Consider the following 26111-nt stretch of genomic DNA (forward strand, 5'->3'; position numbering starts at 1 on the left):
TCATGTTTACAGTAATGCACTGATATTGAAAGTCTATGAGAAAAGGCATTACATTAGAGTAAATATTAAAATAGTTTCTCCTATTCTGTGCAATCACACACACAACCATACAACAATAGCCATGTTTCCATCCACATGTTTTTATCCGAATTAAGTGATATCGAATGAAAAATGCGTTATGGAAACAGTAAAATTCGATTGAATTTCATGAATATCGACTCAAAAGAAATACGTTCAATCTCATCGGATTTTATCTTGATCGATATATGGCTTATGCGATAAACGCTGATGGAAACGTTATTTGCCGAATAAATAATGATTTGCGATTAAGGTTTAGGTCCTTTTATGGTTGCAACCCACACACAAAACAAGAAGAAAAAGTTTTAGGTCATTTTCGCTCTGGTGGCACAAATGGCGTGTGTCAACAAAGTCAGATGTAAGTGGACAAACGACGAGACGAGATTCATTTTAAATTTAATTTAGCAGAGAAAATAACGGCTATAGAGCTGAAGATCTTTGCCCGAACCCGACGGGTTCGGTCGGATTCGGGCCTCATTTCTAACATTTTACACGGGCTCGTGCTCCGCCTTTGCACGGTAAATGAGCGGTCAAGTTCAATGCTGCTGATGCCCTATCAGTAAGCGCAGGACCACGCTGAAGCCATTTACAGTGGATTTAATAATTTCCTCAACAAAACTGCCTAATCTTGGTGAGTAAAGGTTTTTTAATTTATAACTAAATATTACTTAGTCTTAAATACATAATTTAGACAGAGGATATAGACTAATGTTGGCATTAATGTAAAGAAAGTGCCGAAGCAAATACCACAGAACCTTTATCCTAATTTCGTTATTCCCAAATAACCATCTTATTCAGAATGTATCATCTTAATTTAATTCGTTAAGAAATAATTGTTTTTATTGGCATGTTGGCCTATAATGTATTGCATATGCCTATTTAGAACGAGATGTTACAGATGACTTATTTTTTTTCTTTGTTTCAACTTCCAAGTGACGTGTAGCCCAGTTAGTCATTAATAAATAATGTTAAAACCTGTGTAAATTACTCATTCTTGATAAAAGCTGTTTGCGTGTGCAAATTTAGATAATGTATGGCTGTAAACGGGTTCGGGCTTTTAAAAAGCTGTCAATCTAAATATACTTTCGGGTTCGATTACAGCTCTATTTTAGATAGCAAAAATCTAAGAAATGCCATAATTTATCAGGAACTCGCGAAGGAAATGTCCAACAATGGTTATGACAAGACGTGGGACGTCCTCCGGAGTAAATGAGGCGCTCAAACAGCGATACGTGTTTCAAAAAAGATTTTTGATATTTTTTCGTTCTCATTTACGTTAAGAATTGATCCGGACTATCATTTCACGTTAATGCCTCCATTGTCGTTGGGCATTTACATGCATCTGCATCATCATAGCAATTTGATGTTAACGTAATTTTCTTATTATTATAGCTTGATATGTCGCTATCAGCTCAGCTGGCACATAAGCACTTATAACTTGTGAAATGCCGCAAATTTGTCTAGCAAAACTTTGTTCGCAAATGTTTGCTTGAATATTGTGCGATTCAGTGCGAAAATGAATGGAAACACCTTCAAATGTCTCAAATCAATTCGATATACCAATTTGATCGGAAACCAGCATGTGACGTCATTACGCACAGGTTTTTATTCGCTTTAAAGTCGTTAGATGGAAACACACTTTCACCAGCTTTATTCGCATAAGTTTTTTAACCGAACTTCAGATAATTCGATTGACAAGTGGATGGAAACTTAGCTAATGATATCACAATGTTTACAGCAACAAAAATTTGAATACATGGTCAGCGATTGGACTTTGGATCAGTACCACTTTTTTCGTAGTTGTATTAACTTTCACCTCTGTAGTTAGCTGAACAGTCACATGGTGAAACTGTTATGACTTTGGCTCTTCATGGCAACTCCTTTGGTCACGCATATCTGTTTTGACATTGGTTTAGTAGTGATCTCACCATACTGCTTTTCCACTGGGGGCTGGTGCCAGAACCGGTGTCCAATCTGGAACTCAACTGCGCTTTTCCACCCAAAATCCCAGTGACCGGTTGCATAAAATTTTTTATGTGAGAATATCCCCAAGAAAGAATACGTACGTGACGTGTATAGAAGAATTCATGTTATCCTGATATTACAAAGATATTTTACAAAAATGTAAGAATATATAGTACATAAAATGATAGGGCTGTGTTCCAGATTGATTCGATTTCGATTCACAAGCTATCAAGTCGATTCGATTATGATTCTCAGTTCAGTTTTCGATTACGATTCTCATGTCGATTTTTATACTCGATTCTCGATTCAACTCAATGAATATAGATTTAATACAAATACTACACTAGTCAACATTCGAAGTGGTTTAAAACATTCATAAAAGTTTACATAAAACCAATCCCTAATACCCGTTCTTGTCTTAGGACAACTTTAATAAACTTTTTTGATCCACTTCAAATGTTGACTAGTATATATTTATAAAAAAAGAACGATCATAGGTTTACAAGGGGAAATAAAAAAAATTAAGAGCCACTAAACTCTTTTATTTTAGGTACACTTGGGTACGTTAAAACAGAACCCATCTCTAATTTTTAAATGCATACAATTATGTTAAATACAAAACAATTTTGATGCAAGATGAAAAATGTATGCTGAAAAAGTCCGAACTGTCGCATTTCTTGATCAAACAGGATCAGATATTTAATTGTTAAAAAATCAATTTGTGGCCTTTGAGAATTGATTTTGAATCAACCAAGTAAAAAAACGAGTAATCGAAAAATCTTTTTTTTGCCCAGCCTATAAACTGACTGTTAAAGGAAAACAAACAGTTTTTCAATATTTTACTATGTTCTTACCTCAACTTAGACACATTATAACATACCTATCTTTTTTCAATGCGTGCACTTAATCTTTGTACAGCGTGTCATGAATGTGTTAGCATTTAGCCTAGCCCCATTCATTCCTTAGGATCCAAACAGGAATTAATTTATAAGCCACCAAACACTTCCATGTTCTCCCTATTTAAAGTTACATGAGTAGTTACACAAGTAGGTATGGTGACCTCGGGCGCAGTAATATTGACAGAAGTTTGAGCGAGAGGTGGATTGCTGCAAAGTAAGTGCTCTTCCGCCATACAATATAGTTCTCATTATTATCGGCTTAAAAATCACCATGTTTAATTTTGTGCCACCATACTTACTCGTGTAACTACTCATGTAACAGTCTTTAAATAGGGAAAACATGGAAGTGTTTGGTGGCTTATAAATTCATCCCTGTTTGGATCCTAAGGAATGAATGGGGTTAGGCTAAATGCTAATACATTCATGCCGCGCTGTACAAAGAGTAAGTGGATGCATTGAAAAAATGGGTATGTATTCATTCGTCTAAGTTGAGGTAAGAACATAGTAAAATATTGAAAAATGATGTTGTTTCCTTTATAGTTCTCAGATATTTTCAGACAATTTTATTATTATGTTTTGAACAAAAAAGCAAAACGATTTCCTAATGACACTTTCAGGATTTCCTTTAGTGTTACAATATAGTCACCGTAACAAGTGATTCTGGTCACATTGTTGGTGACTTAACAGGTACTCATGTTGGAATGCCAACGTGTGCCAGCAAGCGCCAGCTTCAGCACTGAATTCCCTGCTGTTCTGGCTCTACGCATTTACACAGAAAGGCTCTCCGTCAATTTGCTGAAAAATATCCCTATAAAAGCAACCATACTTTGTTGCTTTGCTGTTCAGATAGAGGGCTGTGTTGAAAAATATATAAATCTAGTCCTTGTTTACTAAAGCCAACACGTTGTAAAATCACCCGTGTGCTTTTTCACATAAGAACTTGCACCCCTACGCTGCAGGGTTGTAACTCTTTTCTCACAGCAGATGAGAGGTGCTGGCGGCTGCGGCTGAAGACTTTTGACCTGAAACCTCCTCTTTGGTCTCTTCCTACATGCTTCCTGTACCTTTAACGGCTTTCTCGCTTCAAAGTAAATATAGCCTGAGTGTGGGAGTGTGAGAAAGAGAGCGTGCTTCTAAATAAGAGCTTCACTGGGTTGTCATGGTGTGGTTTGGATTGTTGGACAATTCCAATATTATTGGCCATATTGCATTGACATTTTGACAGAGAGCGTCTTTTTTGTCATTTCGCCCTCCCTAAGCTCACTGTGTCTTGCATTGCTTTCAGAAAATCTGTTGCTGCTGTATGTCTTTCAATGATTTCAGGCTGTGCGCTTTGTTATAAAGCCAGCCGTTGATTGATTTATATTGTTTTCTAATATTTTGTGGTTTTGTGGTGCTGGCAAACTTTCTCTGTTGTTCAACTCTTCCAAAACACAGATGCTTCATGCCCATTTAATAGATTTCAGAGCCAAGTGGGTTTCACCAAAATACAACTGCCAATTTTTTTTATTGGAGAATGATGTCATCATTTACCCACCCTCATGTCTCATTTTACTCTCAGGATTTATTATTAAGATTAAAACAAAATGCATGACCATCACCACTTCAGTGTAGTTTAATTGCAATTTTACTTGGTTTGCTAAAAATGCCTTATTTGATATTTTAAGCCTTATACATTTTTTTAAATATGAAAACTACTGTAGTAACACGTACATTATACCTACATATCTAAGGATCTATTACATAGTTAAACATTGCTGCATGTTTTAGTTTAAGTTCCATTGAATTGTCAGTTAAAGATCCCATTGAATAAAAAACTGAATAATAAGCACTCTGTACATGGTAACGATATTTCGTGAGCCTCAAACGCGTTTGTTTCCTCCTTATTTAAACCTCGTGAACACAAAAGACTGCTGGAAAACAGGTCAATCTTAACATAACACCGACTGTGACGTCCAGTCGAGATGTACACCCCAACATTAAATTACACATTAATTACAAAGTTGTTTAAATACTAAAAACAAAGTTGTGACTGCTGAGTGGCGGGCGTTTCACACGGTACGCGGCAACCACGAGTGTTTTTTTCCAATATGAGACATGCAGAAAGCGGAAAAACGGGGGCGGTTACAGAAGTGAAGCAGATTTGGTCCACACGCCTTGCTTGTGCACCCAAAATCCTGTCCCTTTTACGGACACGGCTCTTCATGGTAGGCGCTGTTGAAGATAAAAAAATTTTCCACTAAATGCTGCACAAAACGCTTCCACTACACAAGAAAAGCTGTAGCCGTGCGGCCATTTTGCCGCGTACCGTGTGAAGCGGCCTTGAGCGCTACATGCTAATTAATGCTATATGCTAGCGTTTCTACTGTTGACTTTACAGTTGCAGTTCCATACTGGAAAAAAAACCAAACTTACCACTCAGAAATGTCTATTAACATTCTCCAAGCAATTAGTTGTTCCTCAAAGTCTGTATTTTCACCTGTTGAGCTACTGGCATGAGCCTTAGAGCAGAGCAAAGCTCAACATTATTATTCATGACCCTTCCAAATAGGCCAAAAATAGACCATTTCATTATAAGGACAAATCTTAGGGTTGTAAATGGACATAATTTTTGCACCTAATAAAGGTACATACCTTCTGTGTAAATATAAAAGAACAATTTAACACATTATTTCAATGCATTGTTTGGGACCTTTATTTATGAATTGAATACCTAAAAAGCCTTCAGTAAAAACACTGTCTTAATCCCATTTGCTTTCTCTTTGCAGAAAACCGTCATGTTGATGTGAATCATGGCTTCCTGATCGGATCTTCTTGACCCCTATCATCTCATTCCCTATACCCATCATTGGCTCAGTGATGAACCACACACCCAGCCCCAGCCACATGACGGAGGCCGCCAAGTCTGGGGCGGGCCTGTTGTGCGGCCTGGGCCTGGGCCCGGATCGGGTGCGTTCCCCAGACAGCCTGACCCACACCCCTAGCCCTTCAGGAGGAACACCCAGTTCCAGCCCTCCTCTGCTGCTCTCTCCAGGGCTGGCCTGTGATGGTGTTATCGGAGACTGGGAGAGTCGCGAGGAGCTGCGTCTACGCGAGCTGGAAGAGGCTCGGGCGCGGGCGGCTCAGATGGAGAAGACCATGCGTTGGTGGTCAGACTGTACGGCAAACTGGAGGGAGAAATGGAGTAAGGTCCGTGCAGAGCGCAACAGGGCGCGGGACGAAGTCCGGCAGCTGAGACAGCGTCTGGACGCCCTCACGAAGGAGCTGACGGGAGCGCGACGGGAACGCCAAGAGCTGGCAGCGGAAAACGAACAGCTGCGACAGGAGGCCCAAAGGGTTCGGGCAGAGCAGAGCTCACCAGTCGATGCTGCTTCGGCAACTGCATCCTCAACGTCCTCCAACCAGCCAACGGGACCAGACGGCAAGCCGCACAACCAGGATGAGGAGAGAGTGAGCGATGGTCCAGGCTCTCCAGAGCAGGAACCTGTGAGAGATGTGGGCACTGAGAAACCAGACAGACAAAAGGTAGTGTTTTTACTCGTGGTGAGGATTAGGAAATGACTTGATGGAAGAGGTGTAAGAATTTCTGCATATATTTGCACAGGTAGACTGTTATAAATGGGTCAGCCAGAGACCTAGTTTTCTTTTGGTGCTTTACCTTACTCTCTCTGCCTTTGCTTGTGTGTCGGGTTTATTTCTTTTGTCCTATTATTAGAGCCAACTCAATCTTCCCCCACCCCACTTTTGTTTCACCCATGGGGCCGCAGCTAGGGGTACAGCAGCCGTTTTCTACCCAGTCGTCCCCGTTTCATTTCCAGACATGTCTGTGTTTTTCCTTAATGTGTTTTTAATTATTCTTTCAGTAGAATTACCCCTCACACACGTGGTTCAGTCCTCTGTGTGCATAAGCATAAATCTCATCATGATGCTTTTACTTGTGAAGTTAATGGAAAGATAGTATAGCCCTATACACACACCACACGCCATCAGGTAGAAATAATATTAAAATTAATGCCAGTGTCAAACCTGACCTTCATTCTTAAGTATGATATATTTAACTATATATATATTTCTGCAGATATCAGCAGGGGGTGTCTGGCGGTCTTCATAACTAAATTCAGTGCCGACTACCTGCTGAGAACAAAACCGGCTTTGCATTTTTTTTATTAGCCAGTGCAGAATAATTCACTTTTTTTTGAAGATGGGTCACTTTCAGTCATTGCTGAATAAGCAAACACTGTAAGCGTAGTCTGTGGGCTGTTTGATACTTTTCCATTTCCTGATGCTCCATATCTGGATTAACACAGGCTGAGTGCTTCCACATGTGAATCTCCAGGTATTTCATAATTAGGCCTTTGGGTCCCCCTGACGACAGTGAGCTGTTATTGCATGCTTGCTTTTATTACTCAGTAGTGGTTTTTCTGGGATGGTAGTAGGAAGTTGGCAACATGTTTGGTGTCTCATGTCTCTCTCCTGGGGGCCGAGTCTTTGATATGTAATCCCTGCTGTGTAGGAAGGAAGGAGGATAGATGAAGCATTGAACTGTAAGGCCGTTTTTTATTACTGTACTCTACTTGGGAAGTGCTTGGGAATTTCATGCACGCACACAGGAAATAAGAGAAAGATGTAATGTTATATTTGTTATGTGGATGAAATAGGAAATGTCTCTTCTGTGGTTTTGTTTAATGAAAGATGAAAAGCAAACATGAAAATATGTTTTTTCTTCATAATGCTTTACAATTTTTCTTTCTTTCTTTCTTTCTTTCTTTCTTTCTTTCTTTCTTTCTTTCTTTCTTTCTTTCTTTCTTTCTTTCTTTCTTTCTTTCTTGCTTGTCTGTCTTTCTTTTTTTGCTTGTCTGTCTTTCTTTTTTTGCTTGTCTGTCTTTCTTTCTTTCTTTCCTGTCTGTCTGTCTGTCTTTTTCGCATGTCTGTCTGTCTTTCTTTTTTGCTTGTCTGTCTGTCTGTCTGTCTTGCTTGCTTGCTTGCTTGCTTCCTCGCTTGTCTTTCTTTCTTTATTTCTGTCTATTTTGTCTGTTTGTCTGTCTGTCTGTTCTTTTTTTGCTTGTCTGTCTGTCTGTCTTTTTTCGCTTGTCTGTCTGTCTTTCTTTTTTGCTTGTCTGTCTTTCTGTCTTTCTTTTTTGCTTGTCTGTCTGTCTGTCTTTTTTTGCTTGTCTTTCTGTCTTTCTTTTTTGCTTGTCTGCATGTCTGTCTTTCTTTTTTTGCTTGTCTGTCTGTCTTTCTTTTTTGCTTGTCTGTCTGTCTATCCTTTCTTTCTTTCTTTCTTTCTTTCTTTCTTGTTGTCTGTCTTTTCGGTCTTTCTTGTCTGTTTGTCTGTCTGTCTTTCTTTCTTGTCTGTCTGTCTTTCTTTCTTTCTTTCTTTCTTTCTTTCTTTCTTTCTTTCTGTCTTTTTTCTTTTCTTTTCTTTCTTTCTTTTTTGCTTGTCTGTCTTTCTTTTTTTGCTTGTCTGTCTTTCTTTCTTTCTTTCCTGTCTGTCTGTCTGTCTTTTTCGCTTGTCTGTCTGTCTTTCTTTTTTGCTTGTATGCATGTCTGTCTGTCTTGCTTGCTTGCTTGCTTGCTTCCTCGCTTGTCTTTCTTTCTTTATTTCTGTCTATTTTGTATGTTTGTCTGTCTGTCTGTCTTTCTTTCTTGTCTGTCTGTCTGTTCTTTTTTGCATGTCTGTCTGTCTGTCTTTTTTGCTTGTCTGAATGTCTGTCTTTCTTTTTTGCTTGTCTGTCTGTCTTTCTTTTTTTGCTTGTCTGTCTGTCTTTCTTTTTTGCTTGTCTGTCTGTCTTTCTTTTTTTGCTTGTCTGTCTGTCTTTCTTTTTTGCTTGTCTGTCTGTCTATCCTTTCTTTCTTTCTTTCTTGTTGTCTGTCTTTTCGGTCTTTCTTGTCTGTTTGTGTGTCTTTCTGTCTTTCTTTCTTGTCTGTCTGTCTTTTTCACTTGTCTGTCTGTCTTTCTTGTCTGTCTGTCTGTCTGTCTGTCTGTCTTTTTCGCTTGTCTGTCTGTCTGTCTGTCTGTCTGTCTTTTTCGCCTGTCTGTCTGTCTTTCTTTTTTGCTTGTCTGTCTGTCTGTTCTTTTTTTCGCCTGTCTGTCTGTCTTTCTTTTTCGCTTGTCTGTCTTTCTGTCTTTCTTTCTTGTCTGTGTGTCTGTCTGTCTGTCTGTCTTTCTGTCTTTCTTTTTTTGCTTGTCTGCATGTCTGTCTGTCTTTCTTTTTTTGCTTGTCTGCTTGTCTGTCTGTCTTTCTTTTTTGCTTGTCTTTCTGTCTATCCTTTCTTTCTGTCTTTCTTGCTTTCTTTCTTTTCGGCCTTTCTTGTCTGTTTGTCTATCCTTTCTTTCTTTTTCACTTGTCTGTCTGTCTGTCTGTCTTTCTTTTTCGCTGTTCTGCTGTCTGTCTGTCTTTCTTTTTCGCTGGTCTGTCTGTCTGTCTTCCTTTTTTGCTTGTCTTTCTATCTTTCTTTTTTTGCTTGTCTGTCTGTCTGTCTTTTTTTGCTTGTCTGTCTGGTTGTCTTTCTTGTCTGTCTGTCTGTCTGTCTGTCTGTCTGTCTTTCTTTCTTTCTTTCTTTGTTTGTCTGTCTTTCGTTTTTGCTTGTCTGTCTTTCTGTCTGCATTTTTTTCTGTCTCGTATATTCTTTTTTGTAATTTCTCTATTTGTCTGACACTGTCTCTGTCTTTCTTTCTGCTTGCCTGCCTGTTTCTGTCTGTCTGTCTGTCTGTTTTGTAATTTCTCTGGTTCTGTCTGTCATCTCAGGATTTGGAGTTATTGGAGGCTCTTCTCAGGGCAAAGTCAGAGGCTCCAGACTCATGGGACATGCGCAGTGTTAGTAGCTTACGTTCAGTTCTCAGTCGGCAGGACCGGAGCAGACTGCTGTGGGATGACCTTGCTACACTGGAGGAAGACTCCAGCAAGCTCAACGCTCTCCAGCTGCGCCTGGACGAGTCCCAGAAAGTCCTGCTGAAAGAACGAGAGTAAGACATCATAGTTTTGGTTGGCACCTGTAGATACATAACAACAAACCTAAACTGAATCAACAAAGCCCTTTAGAATTATAGAGCAACCAACGAAAGGTTTCAGGAAAATATGCTTTCTTGCTTTCTTTTAAGTGAGTAAATACACTACATGGTTCAAACAGTGTCAATATTGTGTCCCAGGTTGGATTTAACACTTACATCTACATCATGGGATGCATCCCGACTTAACACTGACACGTAACCATTGGCTTAACAGTGTTTTTTTTTGGCTTAACTGGTTTCAGCAGCTTTTAAGGTAGGGCTGCACGAAAAACTGCATGCGATTGTCATGGGCATCTCGTTCATAAAGCCGGTTCCTTGAATAGTAGTAAATCGCCATCACCTGCTTTTAGTTGGAGCAACATTTAGTACACAGAGCCGTATTTCACTGAAAAGCTAGGCAATATCCCATTTATTATCACAGGCGTCAGGCGATTCGTCTGCGATTATGACTAAATACTGGTTCTTGCCACCAATATAGCCATAAAAGCTGCTGTTATAAAGGAAAGAAAAAGAAACATACCCATTCTGTTTTTCCATTCTGCCAAATAACATTTTTATTTTTCGATTAGCTGTTGAATTGCACCAGAGACAATATAATGTAATGACATAGGCTTAAAATAAATCACACTGCTCAATATGACTGGAAAATTGTATTGCTGACTTGAAATATGTTATTGCAAATTAATCTTGGTAAACTCTTAAGGAGATTTCAGATTTTTCCCATTCAAAGCTGTGTGACTGGAAATAGCTGCCTGAAGGCATTGCCAAGAGAACCGAGTGCTTTAAATGGACTTTGATTGCACTCACAGGATTGTGGGTTGTCATAGGCATTGAATGATACACATATGTTGTCTTCATCTAATGGAGGCATATCAGCAGACAGAATGCTTTTGCGAATATTTAGTTTGCCTACCTTCCTCTGAGCCCTGCATTGTGAGGTTGCAGACATCACAAGTATATCTGTTACATATTATGTGCAAGTCAACATGTTGTGCCTCTTCTCTTGTGTCTCAGGGATAAACATGCGCTCATCAAGAACATTGAGAAGCTGGAGGCAGATCTAAACCAATGGAAACTCAAATATGAGGAGCTGAACAAGAGCAAACAAGAGGCCTTAAAACAGGTAAAAGAAACCGTTGATGTGTACCTACAAAGATGCTTATTAAAGGAAAACACCACAGTTTTTCAATATTTTACTTTTTTCTTACCTCAACTTCGACAAATTTATACATACCTATTTTTTTCCAATGCATACACTTAATCTTTGTACAATGCGTCATGAATGTGTTAGCATTTAGCCTAGCCCCATTCATTGCTTAGAATCCAAAGAGGGATGAATTTAGAAGCCAGTAAACACTTCCATGTTTTCCCTATTTAAAGACTGTTCCATAAGTATAGGGTGGCCATTCGTGCCAGTTCCGCCGGACACGTCCCGAACATGTTTTCGGGTTCGTTCTCCGGAAGTTGCGTTGGTCGACCGCATACGTCATCAAGGTTTAATATTTCGGGTTTAATTTCAGAAAAGCAATCGTTACATTTCAAGGTAAGAATGAAACTACAATGATTGTATGTCTTACAATAAATAAATCTTAATTTTCTAATGTATTTTAACTGAAATGTGAGAACCTCGATGACGTATGTGGTCGAGCAACTTGACTTCCGGAGAACGAACCCAAAAACATGTTCAGGACGTGTCTGGCGGAACTGGCACGAATGGCCACCCTACATAAGTAGTTACACGATTAAGTATGGTGGCACAAAATAAAATGTGGTGATTTTTTTAAACGGGTCTTTAAATAGCGAAAACATGGAAGTGTTTGGTGGCTTCTCAATTCTTCCCTGTTTGGATCCTAAGGAGTGAATGGGGCTAGGCTAAATGCTAACAAATTCACAACGCGCTGTACAAAGATGAAGTGCACGCATTGAAAAAAGATAGGTATGCATTAATTTGTCTAAGTTGAGGTAAAAACATAGTAAAATATTGAAAAACGGTTGTGTTTTCCTTTAAACATACAGTACTTTAACTAAAATAAAGAAACCTCACAAGATCACCTTGCACATTTTCTTGGCAGACTTTTTACAATGTATCACGGCAATTACAATAGTACTTGCAATAAATTCAAATCAGAGGCTTAAGGTGAAGCCAAATAGCTTTTTAACACATACCACTGCGGCACATTTAGCTCACTGGCTTCATTTACTGGATGATGCTATTTTGAGCTATTTGTTTTATCGTTGATGCCATTCCAGCTGAGAACATCGGTGTTCATACTTTAGTGATGTATTTGTTATTTGCATATCAAATACAGCACTGTACAATGCTATGGTCTTTTCACAATGAGGTGATTTGTATGGTTAAAGACCATGAAATGTGTTTGGGAAAATATGCATACTGAGTGCATTGAGTTCAGTCAGTGTTTGAAACCTCCACCATCACTCCACTTTCAAGTCCTTATGTCACTTATCACATTGGCACAAATCCTCTTTACACTGTCATGTAGTATCTGTTTCAAATAACACACACACACACACACACAAAATGTTGAAATGATAAGGCACCACTAGGGGGCAGTTGTCACCTATGGAAGGCACTTCTTGGCTTTTAGAGTATGAATCCGACTTTGCTGATTTTATTTCTTTGCTGACAATTTTATGAAAGACAGCAACATTGATGAGACCCCTTAAAATTTACGCTCTCAATTCAAGCCTCCCATTAACAGAATGAAGGACTGCTTCAACATCATACATCCAGACTTTAGACATATAGAGGAGAGAAAATGTAAATGACAAATCTAGAATAGGCACTGTGTTGCACAAAAGATGAGTGCATAGAATGGAGGAATGCATGAGATGATGGGTAGGAAGCAGGTTGTGTGTGTAGCACACACACACACACACACACACACACACACACACACACACACACACACACACACACACACACACACACACACACACACACACAGTAATGTAATAGATGAGCTGCCTTTCCTCAGCCCATCTGCGTGAGCTCCCGACCTGCGGCGAATGTTAATCACCACGTTTGAGTCACAGTACACCGGGTGCAAGACACTGTGGAGAGATCAGACTATGACCATAGAGCTCTTCACACTTAATGGCAAATGTGCTCACCCAATATCAGTACGAGTCGTATTAAATGAGCAAAGACTTTTACTGCGTTTCATCAACTGTGAAATGAGAGTTGAGCTAGCAGAAACATTCAAATCGAAATGTTAAATCTGTTTGAATACCAGTGACGTCTTCAAAATATTGCATAGTTTGGTATAGCCATGCAATTCACATGCCAAGAAATGTATTTGAACACCACAGATATTATCCATCAATACAATATGTTTTGCTTACTTTCAGTTTAGTAATAACACTGTCTTTTTCTTCTTTATCTCTATAACACAGCTGAATTTGCTCAAGGAGGTACATCAGGATGAGCTGGGCCGCATGTCTGAAGATCTGGAGGATGAGCTGGGTGCTCGTACCAGTATGGACAAGAAACTGGCAGAGCTTCGTGCAGAGGTAAGCCACACGTACATCGGCCATCTGTTGCCTTTTACAGCTGCACACAGCAAGCCATTTCTGTGTCACCGTAGGATGTGCTGTGATGTACATCAAAGCTAAACATCCTAAGGGCTTTGAACATCCATCCGCTGTGTTTTCAGTGTTTGGACCAGCCTCAGTATCCCTCTGTTAATCAGGCTTGCCTCATGGCAGAACGCTGCTCTAATGCATTCCCAGCATGCAGTGCGGCATTACTGAAATGAACTTGGCGAGTGACATTTTGCACTTTTTGATGTGAATCTAATAAAGGCTACTTCTGTGTGTCAGATCGTAGCCACTCTATCCCCTATATATGTCTCCAGAACTTCCGTTCACCTTTGCTCTCAACAGTCTTTCTTCTCTCAAAAGTCAAATGACAAATTAATGACTAGCTTGTCTGGCGAGACTTTCGGATATGCCGGGAAAGTCAGTCAGCACTTAAGGTGAAGCTTAAAGAGGTGGTTTCCCATTAAACTGCTTTTAGCAGGAGGTCGGTACCGGGAAATCACGCGAGCCCTTTATTCAGTTCTACATCATTCTGTGCTAATAGGAGTCCTGTGTACTAATGTACCATCACTTATTCCTGATCATGAGTCTCATAAAGGGGCTGCTGTGTCTGTATTTTATATATTCGCAGCTCTACATACAGTATTTGTTCAGTAATGCAAAGTTTGACAAAACCTTACGTGAGGAAATGTCACATATGACCTCATACATTTTTCCCATCATACATTTTACATTAAAAAAAATGTGCATACCTACAATAGTAAAGGTGAGTTGCTCTTTGTGTTTATTTAAAGGAATATTCCATTTTCTTAAAAGAAAAATCCAGATAATTTACTCACCACCATGTCATCCAAAATGTTGATGTCTTTCTTTGTTCAGTTGAGAAGAAATAGTTTTTTGAGGAAAACATTGCAGGATTTTTCTCATTTTAATGGATATTACTAGAGCCCAGCATTTGGTTCTTGACTCAACACTTGACATTTTTTTTCAACGGAGTTTCAAGGGTCTATAAACGATCCCAAACAGGGCATAAGGGTCTTTTCTAGCAAAACGGTTGTCATTTTTGACAAGAAAAATAAAAAATATGCTCTTTTAAACCACAACTTTTCGTCTAGGTCCGGTCCAGCGCGACCTAACGTAAATGCGTAGTGACGTAGGGAGGTCACGTGTTCCATATATAAAACGCACATTTGCGGACCATTGTAAACATTAAACTGACACAAAGACATTAATTAGTATCAGTTGATATACAACAACGTCAGAACGGTCCTCTTTTAACACATTTGTAAACACTGGGGCGGAGTTTCGCGTTCGTCCTCTGTGACCTCTTGACGTATTGCGTGGGGTCACGCTGGTGCATCACGACCGGATTTAGACGAGAAGTTGTGGTTTAAAAGTGGATATTTTTTATTTTTCTTGTCAAAAATGACAATTGTTTCGCTAGATAAGACCCTTGTGCCTCGTTTGGGATCGTTTGTAGTCGTTTGAAGCTCCGTTGAAAAAAACTGTTACGTGTTGAGTTAAGTGTTAAATGTTGGGCTCTATTAAAGTCCATTAAAATGAGAAAAATCCTGCAATGTTTTCCTCAAAAAACATATTTTCTTCTCGACTGAACAAAGAAAGACATCAACATTTTGGATGACATGGTGGTGAGTAAATTATCTGGATTTTTCTTTTAAGAAAATGGAATATTCCTTTAAGGGATAAGCCCCGACAGTTTGATCAGGACCCTAAACGAAGAGAGTATCGTATCACTCTGAAAGCGCTTATTTTGCCATTAAAACTGGCTGCAGGGGTCTTCAACTACTCTTCTTCGAGGGCCAGATTTTAAAATTGTAAATATGATGCGGGCCAAATTTTTACCCCTAATTTTACTTTTGATATATTTTTTACTTTTACTATGTGTGTGTTGTTGTGGTATATTTTAAAAAAAACATATTAAAAACATGCATTTAAAAAAAATTAAAAGCCTTTTAACATTTGGCTCTTACATGTTAAACTGCAATTGTTTTTTAAATATTAATAAATAAAATATGAGTTTTCAGTAATTAATAGTAAAAGTGTAAAAGATCAACACTCCTAAACATATTTTGTTTATAACTGTTTAACTTTCATTAATTGTTACATGTCAAGTATTCACAACATATAGCCAGTCTTCTCCTAATGACTAAAATTGCACTACATGTTTTCTTTTTTAATATTTTATAGATATAAAGACTAAACAGCCTTTCCATTGTACATTACATACAGATATAACTGTCGGGAGTTCGCCCCCTAGTGGCAGTCTTAATGAAAATGTCATGGGAGAGAACCTTTAATCTACGAATATATGTGTAGTTAATAATTTACTTACCAGTAATTAAAGTATTCAAGTGTTACTGATAAAGTAAAACAAAAAATAATTAATAATTTTAACTTTGCACACAGTTTTGATTGGAACACACTGAAATACATTACTTCCGGTCGCCGCGTCACATGCAGTGTAGTCGCATAAGTTTATTTTCTTTAATGCATCCAAAGCTCAAATTGGATCAGATAATTACGCACCTGCAGATGGTTGGCACCATAGATATGTATATAAAGGCTAGATGGCTCAAGGCGGAGTCCCTAATGGCATCACCTGGCGGCCATCTTACGACAGGGCGCTCGCTCACTCGTAGCATTGAGTTTAATGGTGCAGGTACTTTTAAATGACCATAACTTGCTCAATTTTCTACCGATTTTCAAACGGTTTGGGTTTTTACAAACGTTATTAACGTGGCTATAATTCTGGATGCTTTACCATGTTTCATGAATTTATTTTTTTATTTTTAGTATGGGTATGCAGTGTCATAGGTACATCTTTGACGTTTATAACAAACCAAACCGTTTGAAAATCGGTAAAAAATTAAGCAAGTTATGGTCATTTAAAAGTACCTGCATCATTAAAACTCAATGCTACGAGTGAGCGGGCGCCCTGTCGTAAGATGGCCGCCAAAATGCGGACGTTGCACTCAATTGGCCAGCAGCGCGGACGAGCCATCTAGCCTTTATATACATATCTATGGTTGGCACCCCACACAGCCACTTTCTGTGTTGTCTTGTATAGTGGTAAGGTAAAAGTAACCACGCTGAATTTAAATCAGACTATGGCCGTTTCTCATTTGGAAGACTACAGCCTCCGGAGGTCGCATTTCCAGGCTACATACGTCATTAAGTCTTATTTCAGAATGTTAACAATTATAAAGTTGACTATTATTCTTAGTTAATCGTAAATTGTTGTAAAATGCTTATGATTTGTGAATGTAATGCTCAGTTGACTTAAACTTGACGACGTATGCTTCTGCATATGCGACCTCCGGAGGCTGCAGCCTTCCGATTGAGAAACGGCCAAAGGGTGACCGGCGGGCCGGATAAAGATGATTGGCGGGCCGCCAGTTGACTAGCCCTTTAATACACGGCAATTTACCTCATTAGTAAAGTAAGTAACATTAAATATTGATTTGAAATATTTTATTAGCTTATTTTTAATGAATGCAGACCTTCGGTGAGGAAAACCCTGTTTCCTTTTAGTTTTAAAATAAGACAAGACATTCTAATGTCACAAACACACTATTTTCCGGGGGAAGTACCCTTTAAAAATAAGTGATACGTATAGGAACCCTGAAATGCCAGCTGGACCCGTAATCGAAAAAATTGCGATTGTTATCTGGACGGTTTCAAAGAGCAGTGTAATAAAGGATTATAGGGATCAATTGTTAATTTATTTATATATAATTTTTGTTTGGCAATAGGCCTTTACTGTAACTATATAATCTGTAACTCAATATATTAACTGTACGTGTGCTGTCCACGTGTGTGCAGATGGAGCGTTTGCAGGTGGAAAACGCAGCCGAGTGGGGTCGGCGGGAGCGTCTGGAGACTGAGAAACTGGCCTTGGAGAGGGAAAACAAAAAGCTGCGTGCCCAGATGGAAGACCTGGAGGAGCAGCTGGCACGCAAACGCAGGCAGGCCGCCAGTGCCCTGGACACTGACCTGAAGACTATCCAGTGTGAGCTGTTTGAGAGAAACAAGGTGAGTGGAGGAGAGCACAGCAAACTTGCACAAATAATCCTCTACCTTTATGCCCAAGCACAGTCCAGTAAGAGTTCCTGGCCATCTCACCTAAATTTTTGGCAGAGATTATACATATTCAGTTTCCCACCTTGGTAGCGTTTTTTAGTAGTGTTTGGCTAGGTTTTTGTATGCGTAGACGTGCAAAATCATCTAGAAACCAATTTAATAACAAATGCATGTTCTCCTGTGCGTCTCTGGAAGAATATTGCTTGATCACTAACAGTGTATATTTATTTTGTCACTGGGCACCATAAACCTGCTTGTACGGGCTGCTAACACTTAGTTGTATGAAGCTTGATCTAGAGTCAAGACACAGTCATGAATGAACTGAGATGCACTTAACTGTAATGCAAGACTCTATCATTGTGACACATGCCTGAAACTATTTATTTATTTATTGGTCCGGCTATTGGATTAACTGATCTCTGAAACAAATACCATGTAGAAAATAAAATGTTTTTGTTTGCTAAATACGACGGGAGATGACAAACACGGATCACAACTGTGCGGAGAGATTTGGCAAGAATTCATTTTCCATTGCATAGTACCCCACGGTTTAGTTTAGTTTGGGTTGGGTCAGCTCACCTCACTTTGGCGTGGTTAGCTTTTCCATCGAGTTTAGTATCACTTCGCAGTGGGAGGGATTATAGGCGTGTCGATTTGCGCTGCCTACTGCTGTGACATCATACAAGTGAGAGCGTTGTTGTTCATTCCCATACATTTATTTATTTCTCAGTCTGCCACAAAAATAAAATTGGCCTTAACAAATAGATGTTTGCACATCGCGTTTATCTGTCTCACATGACAGTTTCTGTTCAAACACCCGACCCGTGGGGTCAGTCGACGGCGCTCCGCTGAGCCTCATTGAAGTTGCTTTTAAGCATATATAATGCGGACGTGCACGTCGCGAATGTGCCGCCACAAACTGCAAGTCTGGAAAAAACTGTTATGGTGTCCCGGATTCTCAACCTGTGGATGTTTTTCATTGCTAAAAGGGTGTTTGGAAACTTATAGCAGAGCACAGATGACAACATGTTTGCTCGAGACGGCGCAAGCTAGCAGTAAGCTAAAGCTAATCTTTTACATTATAGCGATGACGCTGGTAGTGACGATTCTCTCAGACCAATCAGTGATCTACAGTGTTTTCGCGTCACGTTTGGTATCAGGTCGGGTCGCTTGGAACATAGATATGTATAAAGGCTAGATGGCTCGTCCGCGCTGCTGGCCAATGGAGTGCAACGTCCGCATTTTGGCGGCCATCCTAGGACAGGGCGCCCGCCCACTCGTAGCATTGAGTTTTAATGATGCAGGTACTTTTAAATGACCATAACTTGCTTAATTTTTTACTGATTTTCAAACGGTTTGGTTTGTTATAAACGTCAAAGATGTACCTATGACACTGCATACCTATACTAAAGATAAAAAATAAATTCATGAAACATGTTAAAGCATCCAGAATTATAGCCACGTTAATAACGTTTGTAAAAATCCAAACCGTTTGAAAATCGGCAGAAAACCGAGCAAGCCATGGTCATCCAAAAGCACCTGCACCATTAAACTCAATGCTACGAGTGAGCGAGCGCCCTGTCGTAAGATGGCCGCCAGGTGATGCCGTTAGGGACTCCGCCTTGAGCCATCTAGCCTTTATACATATCTATGGCTTGGAACCCCAACCGAGGTGGTACGAAAAAAATATCGGGTACTATGTACTGCACCCAATGGAAAAGCTCCCAAAAGTAAGCTGACCCGACCCAAACTAAACCAAACCGTGGGGTACTATGTAATGGAAAAGTTTTGTTTAGTCCACAAAATCCATTTGTTTAAGTTGTTACTGCTGAAACCGTCTATAAATGATTAGTTACTGTGGCATGCGTGCTAATGGGCTGGTCACCCTAACATTTACGTCTAATCATACACACGTAAACGCTGGAAACCAGAAACACAAGCTCATATGAAAATATGATGATGATGAAATATTAAAGTCGTGTGGCCTGACATCTTGTGTTTTGCCGTGTTTCAAAGTTTAGGTGTGGGGGATTTGTATCGCTTGTGTGATCAATAGAGGATCAGTACATCACAGCATGACCTTTCCAGAAAATCCAAGATGGAAGGAACATTGAAAATTATGCTTTGTACAATACAATTTTAAAATAACGAAAGCTACAGTGTACACTCAAAAAAAATGCTGGGTTATTTTCAACCCAGCATTGGGTCAAATAGGTATGAACCCAAATCTAACCTATGCTGGGTTGTTTCAACCCAAAATGTTAAAGGCTGGGTTCGACCCTTTTTGACCCAACATTTTTAGATTGTCTCCACGTCAGAAAACCATGATGTGTGGACAAAAACCCAATGCCTTGGTGCATGATATATCCAATTGTCAGCCATATGTGCAGGGTATCCGTAGTAATATTTGTGTAGCCAGCTAATCTGTACGTTGTGATTGGTCTGAATATCTCTGACGTCAGCAGGAAATGTGACGCTCCTTACCATGTTTGAAAGATTTGTTCACAATGCAATGCTAACAGGAGTTAACTAACAGGCTGTGAGTCCGAAGTGGGAGGAATTATGATAATGTCGGTCTTGTCTGCATCACCAATCCCAGGAAGTAAACTGTTGCCTACAATTTATAGGTTACATCTGCCCATAATGAACGAGTAAAACACCTATAGTCAGAAGTTTCATTACTCTTTAAGTATATAGTTTACAATTCTGTAATAGTTGTGGAAATTTTGGAACTCAAAAAATGACCATTAGAACCTGAAGCAAACCCCTGAAGCATATACTGTAATAGAGATTGATAAAGTGTGAAGGTAGAATGTTGAAATTTTTAGTTGCACTGGTTCAGTCCTGCAATTAATCTAGTTAGTGTCATTGTGATGAAGAGGCCTTATCCATCAGCTGACCTACATCAACACCACGTCGAGACTGTGAACACCTACATCCACAGTGGCTGGGATATGGTTTTATTTTTGATGCAGGATCATCCTTATGTCAAATGGCTGTGTGATGATGGTGAAATATTCAAGTAATGTGGCCAGAAATACAGACACTTATAGCCAGAGCTCTTATGAGCAGCCATTAGCGCAGGCAGAGATTTATGAAGTGATCCCAAGCTCTTCTCATACAGGCGCTGTAAATCACTCGCTCACCTGCCAGCTTTCCACTCCCTTGAAAGCCGGAAAGATTTAAGGAGAAGCTGAGGCCAGAGAAATGTGTATGAGCGGAGAGAGGGGTATCGAGGGAAAAAGAACAAAAAGAACAGTAAAAGTGAGTTTAGAAAATCAATTAGAGCGATTAACCGGGAAGAAAACAAAATTAGTGCCAGTAAATGGACATGTAATCCATGCATATGAGGCTGAATGTTTTGGCTTATGTGTTAAATGCTCAACATATGGCATCCAAGCGTTTGTGTGTGTGTGTGTGTGTGTGTGTGTGTGTGTGTGTGTGTGTGTGTGTGTGTGTGTGTGTGTGTGTGTGTGTGTGTGTGTGTGTGTGTGTGTGCGTGTCCACATGCTGTTGCACATTCCCACACAAACGATGTCCTGATAGTGGCCAGGGGCCTGCGGTTTGGGAGAGAACGCAGAGAGATTGATGAGCTTGCTCAGGAGCTGTTGAAGCAAATGGATCGATGAGGACGGGATCGGAGAAACAGGCCACGGCGCACTGAGGACAACCAACCATCGCTGACATAAAGAACAAAGTGTGATTGATACTGAAATCATATCCTGGTCCAGTCGCTCGCTCACTTTCACCCGCGTTTCGTTTAGCCCCCCGCTGCAGATGGATGTATACTGTCGCGTCTGCTTTTAAACTCAGCACTTGCAGAAGATTGGGAATGGGACTCTGTGGCTACTTCCTGGGTGTGTGCATCTTCCTGGTGTTTGCTATCTCAACAAGAAATGAAATATCGATCAGATAGCACGGATAAGCCTCGGCCACTCTTTATTAGTGTCTTTGAGCTTGAGGCCTGCGCTTGGGTAGAGGTCACCAATTACCAGACCACGACCCAGATTTAGATCTCAGATTGGTTGTTTTCTGACTATTCCAACATGCTTTGTGTTTGCATCAGAGCTGGCATTTAAAGCATGAACAGGTGTGTGACTTTTCAATGATACACAGCAAATGTGTAACTTTGTGACATGGATAAAAAAGAATCTGGGAGGGAGCATTAATCCCGCCAGGGAGTGGGAACAACAAACTTGCTGGTTTTAACCCTCCTGGTGCCTAACAACCTCTCTAGTGCAAGGAAATGTCAGAGCTGCGCGTATTACAAGTTCGGGTTCTAAAAGGAGTCCATGTCGCGCGCATTCAGATTCAGATCCGAGCAAAAGTCCAAGAGGCGTTTTGAGTCCACGTGAATGCGAGAAGGAATCTGCACGGATTAAAAGTAAAGCCCACAAACTCTCTTATGCGAGGAAAAGCATGCAATGCGCATGTTAATGTGAAACTTTGATGATTGTATTACTGGAACGGACCCATTTCAACCAAATCAAGCGTTAAACAAACACACTTGCACAACTCCGCTGCTACTCCCAGATTAACAAACTACATCCAATGTTACCAACCTCCATGCTGGGTTTTTGGGGAAGCTAAACAAGATTAAATTTTCCCCACAAACAAAAACACATTTTCAACTAACGTTAATTTCGTGTCAGCTTTTGGTTGATGTGTGCGTGCGCTGTTCTGGTTAAAGTGCCCATATAAGGACTTAAACTGTACTTCCAGCAAAATTTGTTACATAACAGATTCAGTAGTCGAAAAAAAACATTTCGAAACTTGTACAAACCCTGATGAAGTGTATTTCTTTGGCACAAAAATACTTGCATACACCCATCCAAATTATTGAAACTGTGTCCATATTTATGCATGAGAATCTCATTAACTGTGTCAGAATAGTCCCCACCCCCTTAAAGTTTTTAAGTAACACCATTACAACTAAAAACAGAAAAGATTTAATGCGTTGTGGTTGTTTGTTTACACAGCATGGCATTTTGGGGGCCTGAACGGGTTTCAAAGTGCACGTTTTTGAAAATGATACCATTGTTGTCTTTGTGTAAACAACAAAAACGCAAATCTGTGAAATCGGTGATGTTATGCGCTGCTAGAGCCTGACCGATATATCGGCAGACCGATATTATCGGCCGATATTAGGCATTTTCCAAACTATCGGTTTCGGCATTCATAGTGGCCGATAAATGAATATTAAAAAAAATATATTTTCTTGTTGTATTCTAATAAAGAGATTGAGATATAATTATATATGATCACTATAACATTGCAAAACAACTTGTCTAATAGTAGCACGGTGGCCTAAGACTTTTGCACAATACTGTATATATACCTGCAGTAGAGGTATTAAACAGTTGGTACGGGTGCTTTAGCCCTGTCTTTATTGTCAGCCCCCCTAAAAATACCTATATAAAGTGTCAGCACTTTTGAACTTTTGGGTCTGGGACTAACATCATATGATGCCTGTTGTCCATCTGGATGACTACATGTTGATTTAAAAGAGATTTATCAGGTTGGCCGAGTCTCAGTCAAAGCCTTCAGTCTGACAGTAACAATGATGCACACACACAGAGCTGTAGTTCAACACATACAAAAAGGCTTCAATCAGATCCTGCAGGTGGAGGTAAGGTTGTTTTTTGCTGTTGTTTGTGGTGTGATTACAGGTTTTGATCATGGTTTTGTTTGGTCTCGCGACCTCTCACCAACAAAGAGAAACTTCAAAGTAAACATGTTGGAGTGAGCATTTGTGTGGGGCTAATACATTACGACACCGATGTTCCAACAGGCGGAAAAAACGAGTGGGGCTTCATCCAGATGGAGAAGCGTTAGCGAAACAGGCTGTGCATTTTTTTATTCCTAAAGGGTTTGTTGAGTCTATAGCAGACAAGCTTTGAACTGGAGTCAAGTCTGTCTTTTGCTCCTGGATCAAAGAAAAGTTAGTCAGTCTATCCGAAGGTCAGTTTAATACTGTACTTTTCTAGCTTTCTAGCTTTTGCTCTACTTTCGCTTTTTTCAATTTTACATTTGACTATTAGTCAAAAACATGATTTATAGCATTGGTGTTTGATGAACACACATGCTTATTTATTTATTTTATTTATTTAACAGGGACCATGTACATTAATTAACATTACTGTACACTTACCTAAAGGATTATTAGGAACACCATATTAGAACTGCCTTAATTCTATGTGGCATTGATTCAACAAGGGGCTGAAAGCGTTCTTTAGAAATGTTTGCCCATATTGATAAGATAGCGGATGATGGAGATTTGTGGGATGCACATCCAGGGCACGAAGTTCCTGTTCCACCACATCCCAAAGATGCTCTATTGGGGTGAGATCTGGTGACTGTGGGGGCCATTTTAGTACAGTGAACTCATTTTCATGTTCAAGAAACCAATTTGAAATGATTCGAGCTTTGTGACATGGTGCATTATCCTGCTGGAAGTAGCCATCAGAGGACATGGTGGTCATAAAGGGATGGACATGGTCAGAAACAATGCTCAGGTAAGCAGTGGCATTTAAACGATGCCCAATTGGCACTAAGGAGCCTAAAGTTTGCCAAGAAAACCCCCACACACCATTACACCACCATCACCAGCCTGCACAGTGGTAACAAGGCATGATAGATTCATGTTCTCATTCTGTTTACGCCAAATTCTGACTCTGCCATCTGAATGTCTCAACAGAAATCGAGACTCATCAGACCAGGCAACATTTTGACATTCAACTTTACAATTTTGGTGAGCTCATGCAAATTTTAGCCTCTTTTTCCTATTTGTAGTGGAGATGAGTGGTACCCGGTGGGGTCTTCTGCTGTTGTAGCCCATTCGCCTCAAGGTTGTGCGTGTCGTAGCTTCACAAATGCTTTGCTGCATACCTTGGTTGTAACAAGTGGTTATTTCAGTCAAAGTTGCTCTTCTATCAGCTTGAATCAGTCAGCTCATTCTCATCTGACCTCTAGCATCAACAAGGCATTTTCGGCCACAGCACTGCCACATAGTACTGGTAGTTTTTTCCTTTTCATACCATTCCTTGTAAACCCTAGAAACGGTTGTGCGTGAAAATCCCAGTAACTGAGCAGATTGTGAAATACTCAGAGCGGCCCGTCTGGCACCAACAACTATGCCACACTCAAAATAGCTTAAATCACCTTTCTTTCCCATTCTGACATTCAGTTTGGAGTTCAGGAGATTGTCTTGACCAGGACCACACCCATAAATGTATTGAATCAACTGCCATGTGATTGGTTGATTAGATAATTGCATTAATGAGAAATTGAACGGGTGTTCCTAATAATCCTTTAGGTGAGTGTAAATGGACCAGAATTAGCCAAAAAGGCTATTTTTCATCATTGTCCCTGAGAGCATTTGGGTTAATATCCTAGTACCTAGTACAGGGCTTATCCTAGTACCAGACTAAAATGCATGTTTGAGCTGCATGAATTTAAAAATATCTTGCAATATCTTGTCTTAAGAGCCACACCAGTATTGTTTTTTGTAAAGTATGTTTGTAAAAACTACAGACCTAGTCCTGGCTCTAAATCCTGTCCGGGAAACCACCCATCTGTCTTCAGTCCAACATAATCTATTAAAATGTAAAATTTTTGTTTTATACCGAAACTCAGGCAGAATTTATAGTTGCCTTCAAAACTAATTCAACAAGCATTTTAACAAAAGCCTTTTGATCAAACGGTTTTCAATGCAATGAGAAAGATAAATTCCGTTTAAGGGAATCCAAACTTGTGACTGCTGGTGTACATCTTGTCGTTTTGTATTTGCTTAGTCACTCTTTCCCTGCCCGTCACCTGTCTCATCGTACACAGATGTGTTCTTCACGTTCTGCTCAACATCTCGTCCCACTTAAACTCTTTCAACATCTGGCCAGCTGTCTGCACCTCCTCACAGGTGTTTATCCCTCCTGCTCTGTTGGCATAGAGATGGAGTTCATTCACCAATCACAGTGATTAATGAGGCTATATTGGCTGCTCATCTGCTGCTTCTGACTGCAGTTGCTCCCACATTCTGATGGAAATGCGGTAAACATTATTGACAGCCAATGTGGGAGCCCATGTGTTCTGTTTTCCCTTTCTGGTTTCACAAGCAGCATATGAATCAGAATGTGTGTGTGTCTAAATGAGCTCCTCTGGAGTGCTACATCTGGAGTAAGCCGGTGTGAAATGAATTGTCTTGCCTTTCAGATTCTGGGCTGCTTCTCCAGAGGTTTTCCATTTGGGCGCGCTGTGTGTTTTCTCACAGGGGTCGGCCTTTACTGATTGAGGTGTCGCACACGTTTTCTTTCTTTTATTTTTAATCTGTCACTCTTTGCTAGCTCTCTTCCACCCCTAAATGCTTTATAGCTATTCTGTTTTTATTCAGGAGTGTTATTGGATTAAGGATTGTTTGCTACTGCACCTTCCTTTCTACCCCATCTTTCAGTGATCTCACAAACGGGCAGTTCCACCCTTAACTCTCGCCATTGGTTGAGCCA

General features: G+C 39.9%; 1 protein-coding gene across 2 annotated transcripts in view; it reads left to right on the plus strand.

Moving 5' to 3' along the window:
• Positions 1 to 26111, plus strand: part of ccdc102a (coiled-coil domain containing 102A) — a 92341-nt gene that overhangs the window by 31011 nt on the left and 35219 nt on the right. For both annotated transcript variants that reach the window (XM_073858903.1, XM_055202039.2), the window contains exons 2-6: positions 5711 to 6467; positions 9692 to 9909; positions 10969 to 11077; positions 13369 to 13485; positions 17356 to 17565. In XM_073858903.1, the coding sequence (XP_073715004.1) occupies positions 5802 to 6467; positions 9692 to 9909; positions 10969 to 11077; positions 13369 to 13485; positions 17356 to 17565 (1320 nt within the window). In that variant the 5' untranslated portion in view covers positions 5711 to 5801. The remainder of the gene's footprint in view (positions 1 to 5710; positions 6468 to 9691; positions 9910 to 10968; positions 11078 to 13368; positions 13486 to 17355; positions 17566 to 26111) is intronic.

The sequence above is a fragment of the Misgurnus anguillicaudatus genome, chromosome 21, assembly GCF_027580225.2.
Source record: "Misgurnus anguillicaudatus chromosome 21, ASM2758022v2, whole genome shotgun sequence".
NCBI lineage: Eukaryota > Metazoa > Chordata > Actinopteri > Cypriniformes > Cobitidae > Misgurnus > Misgurnus anguillicaudatus.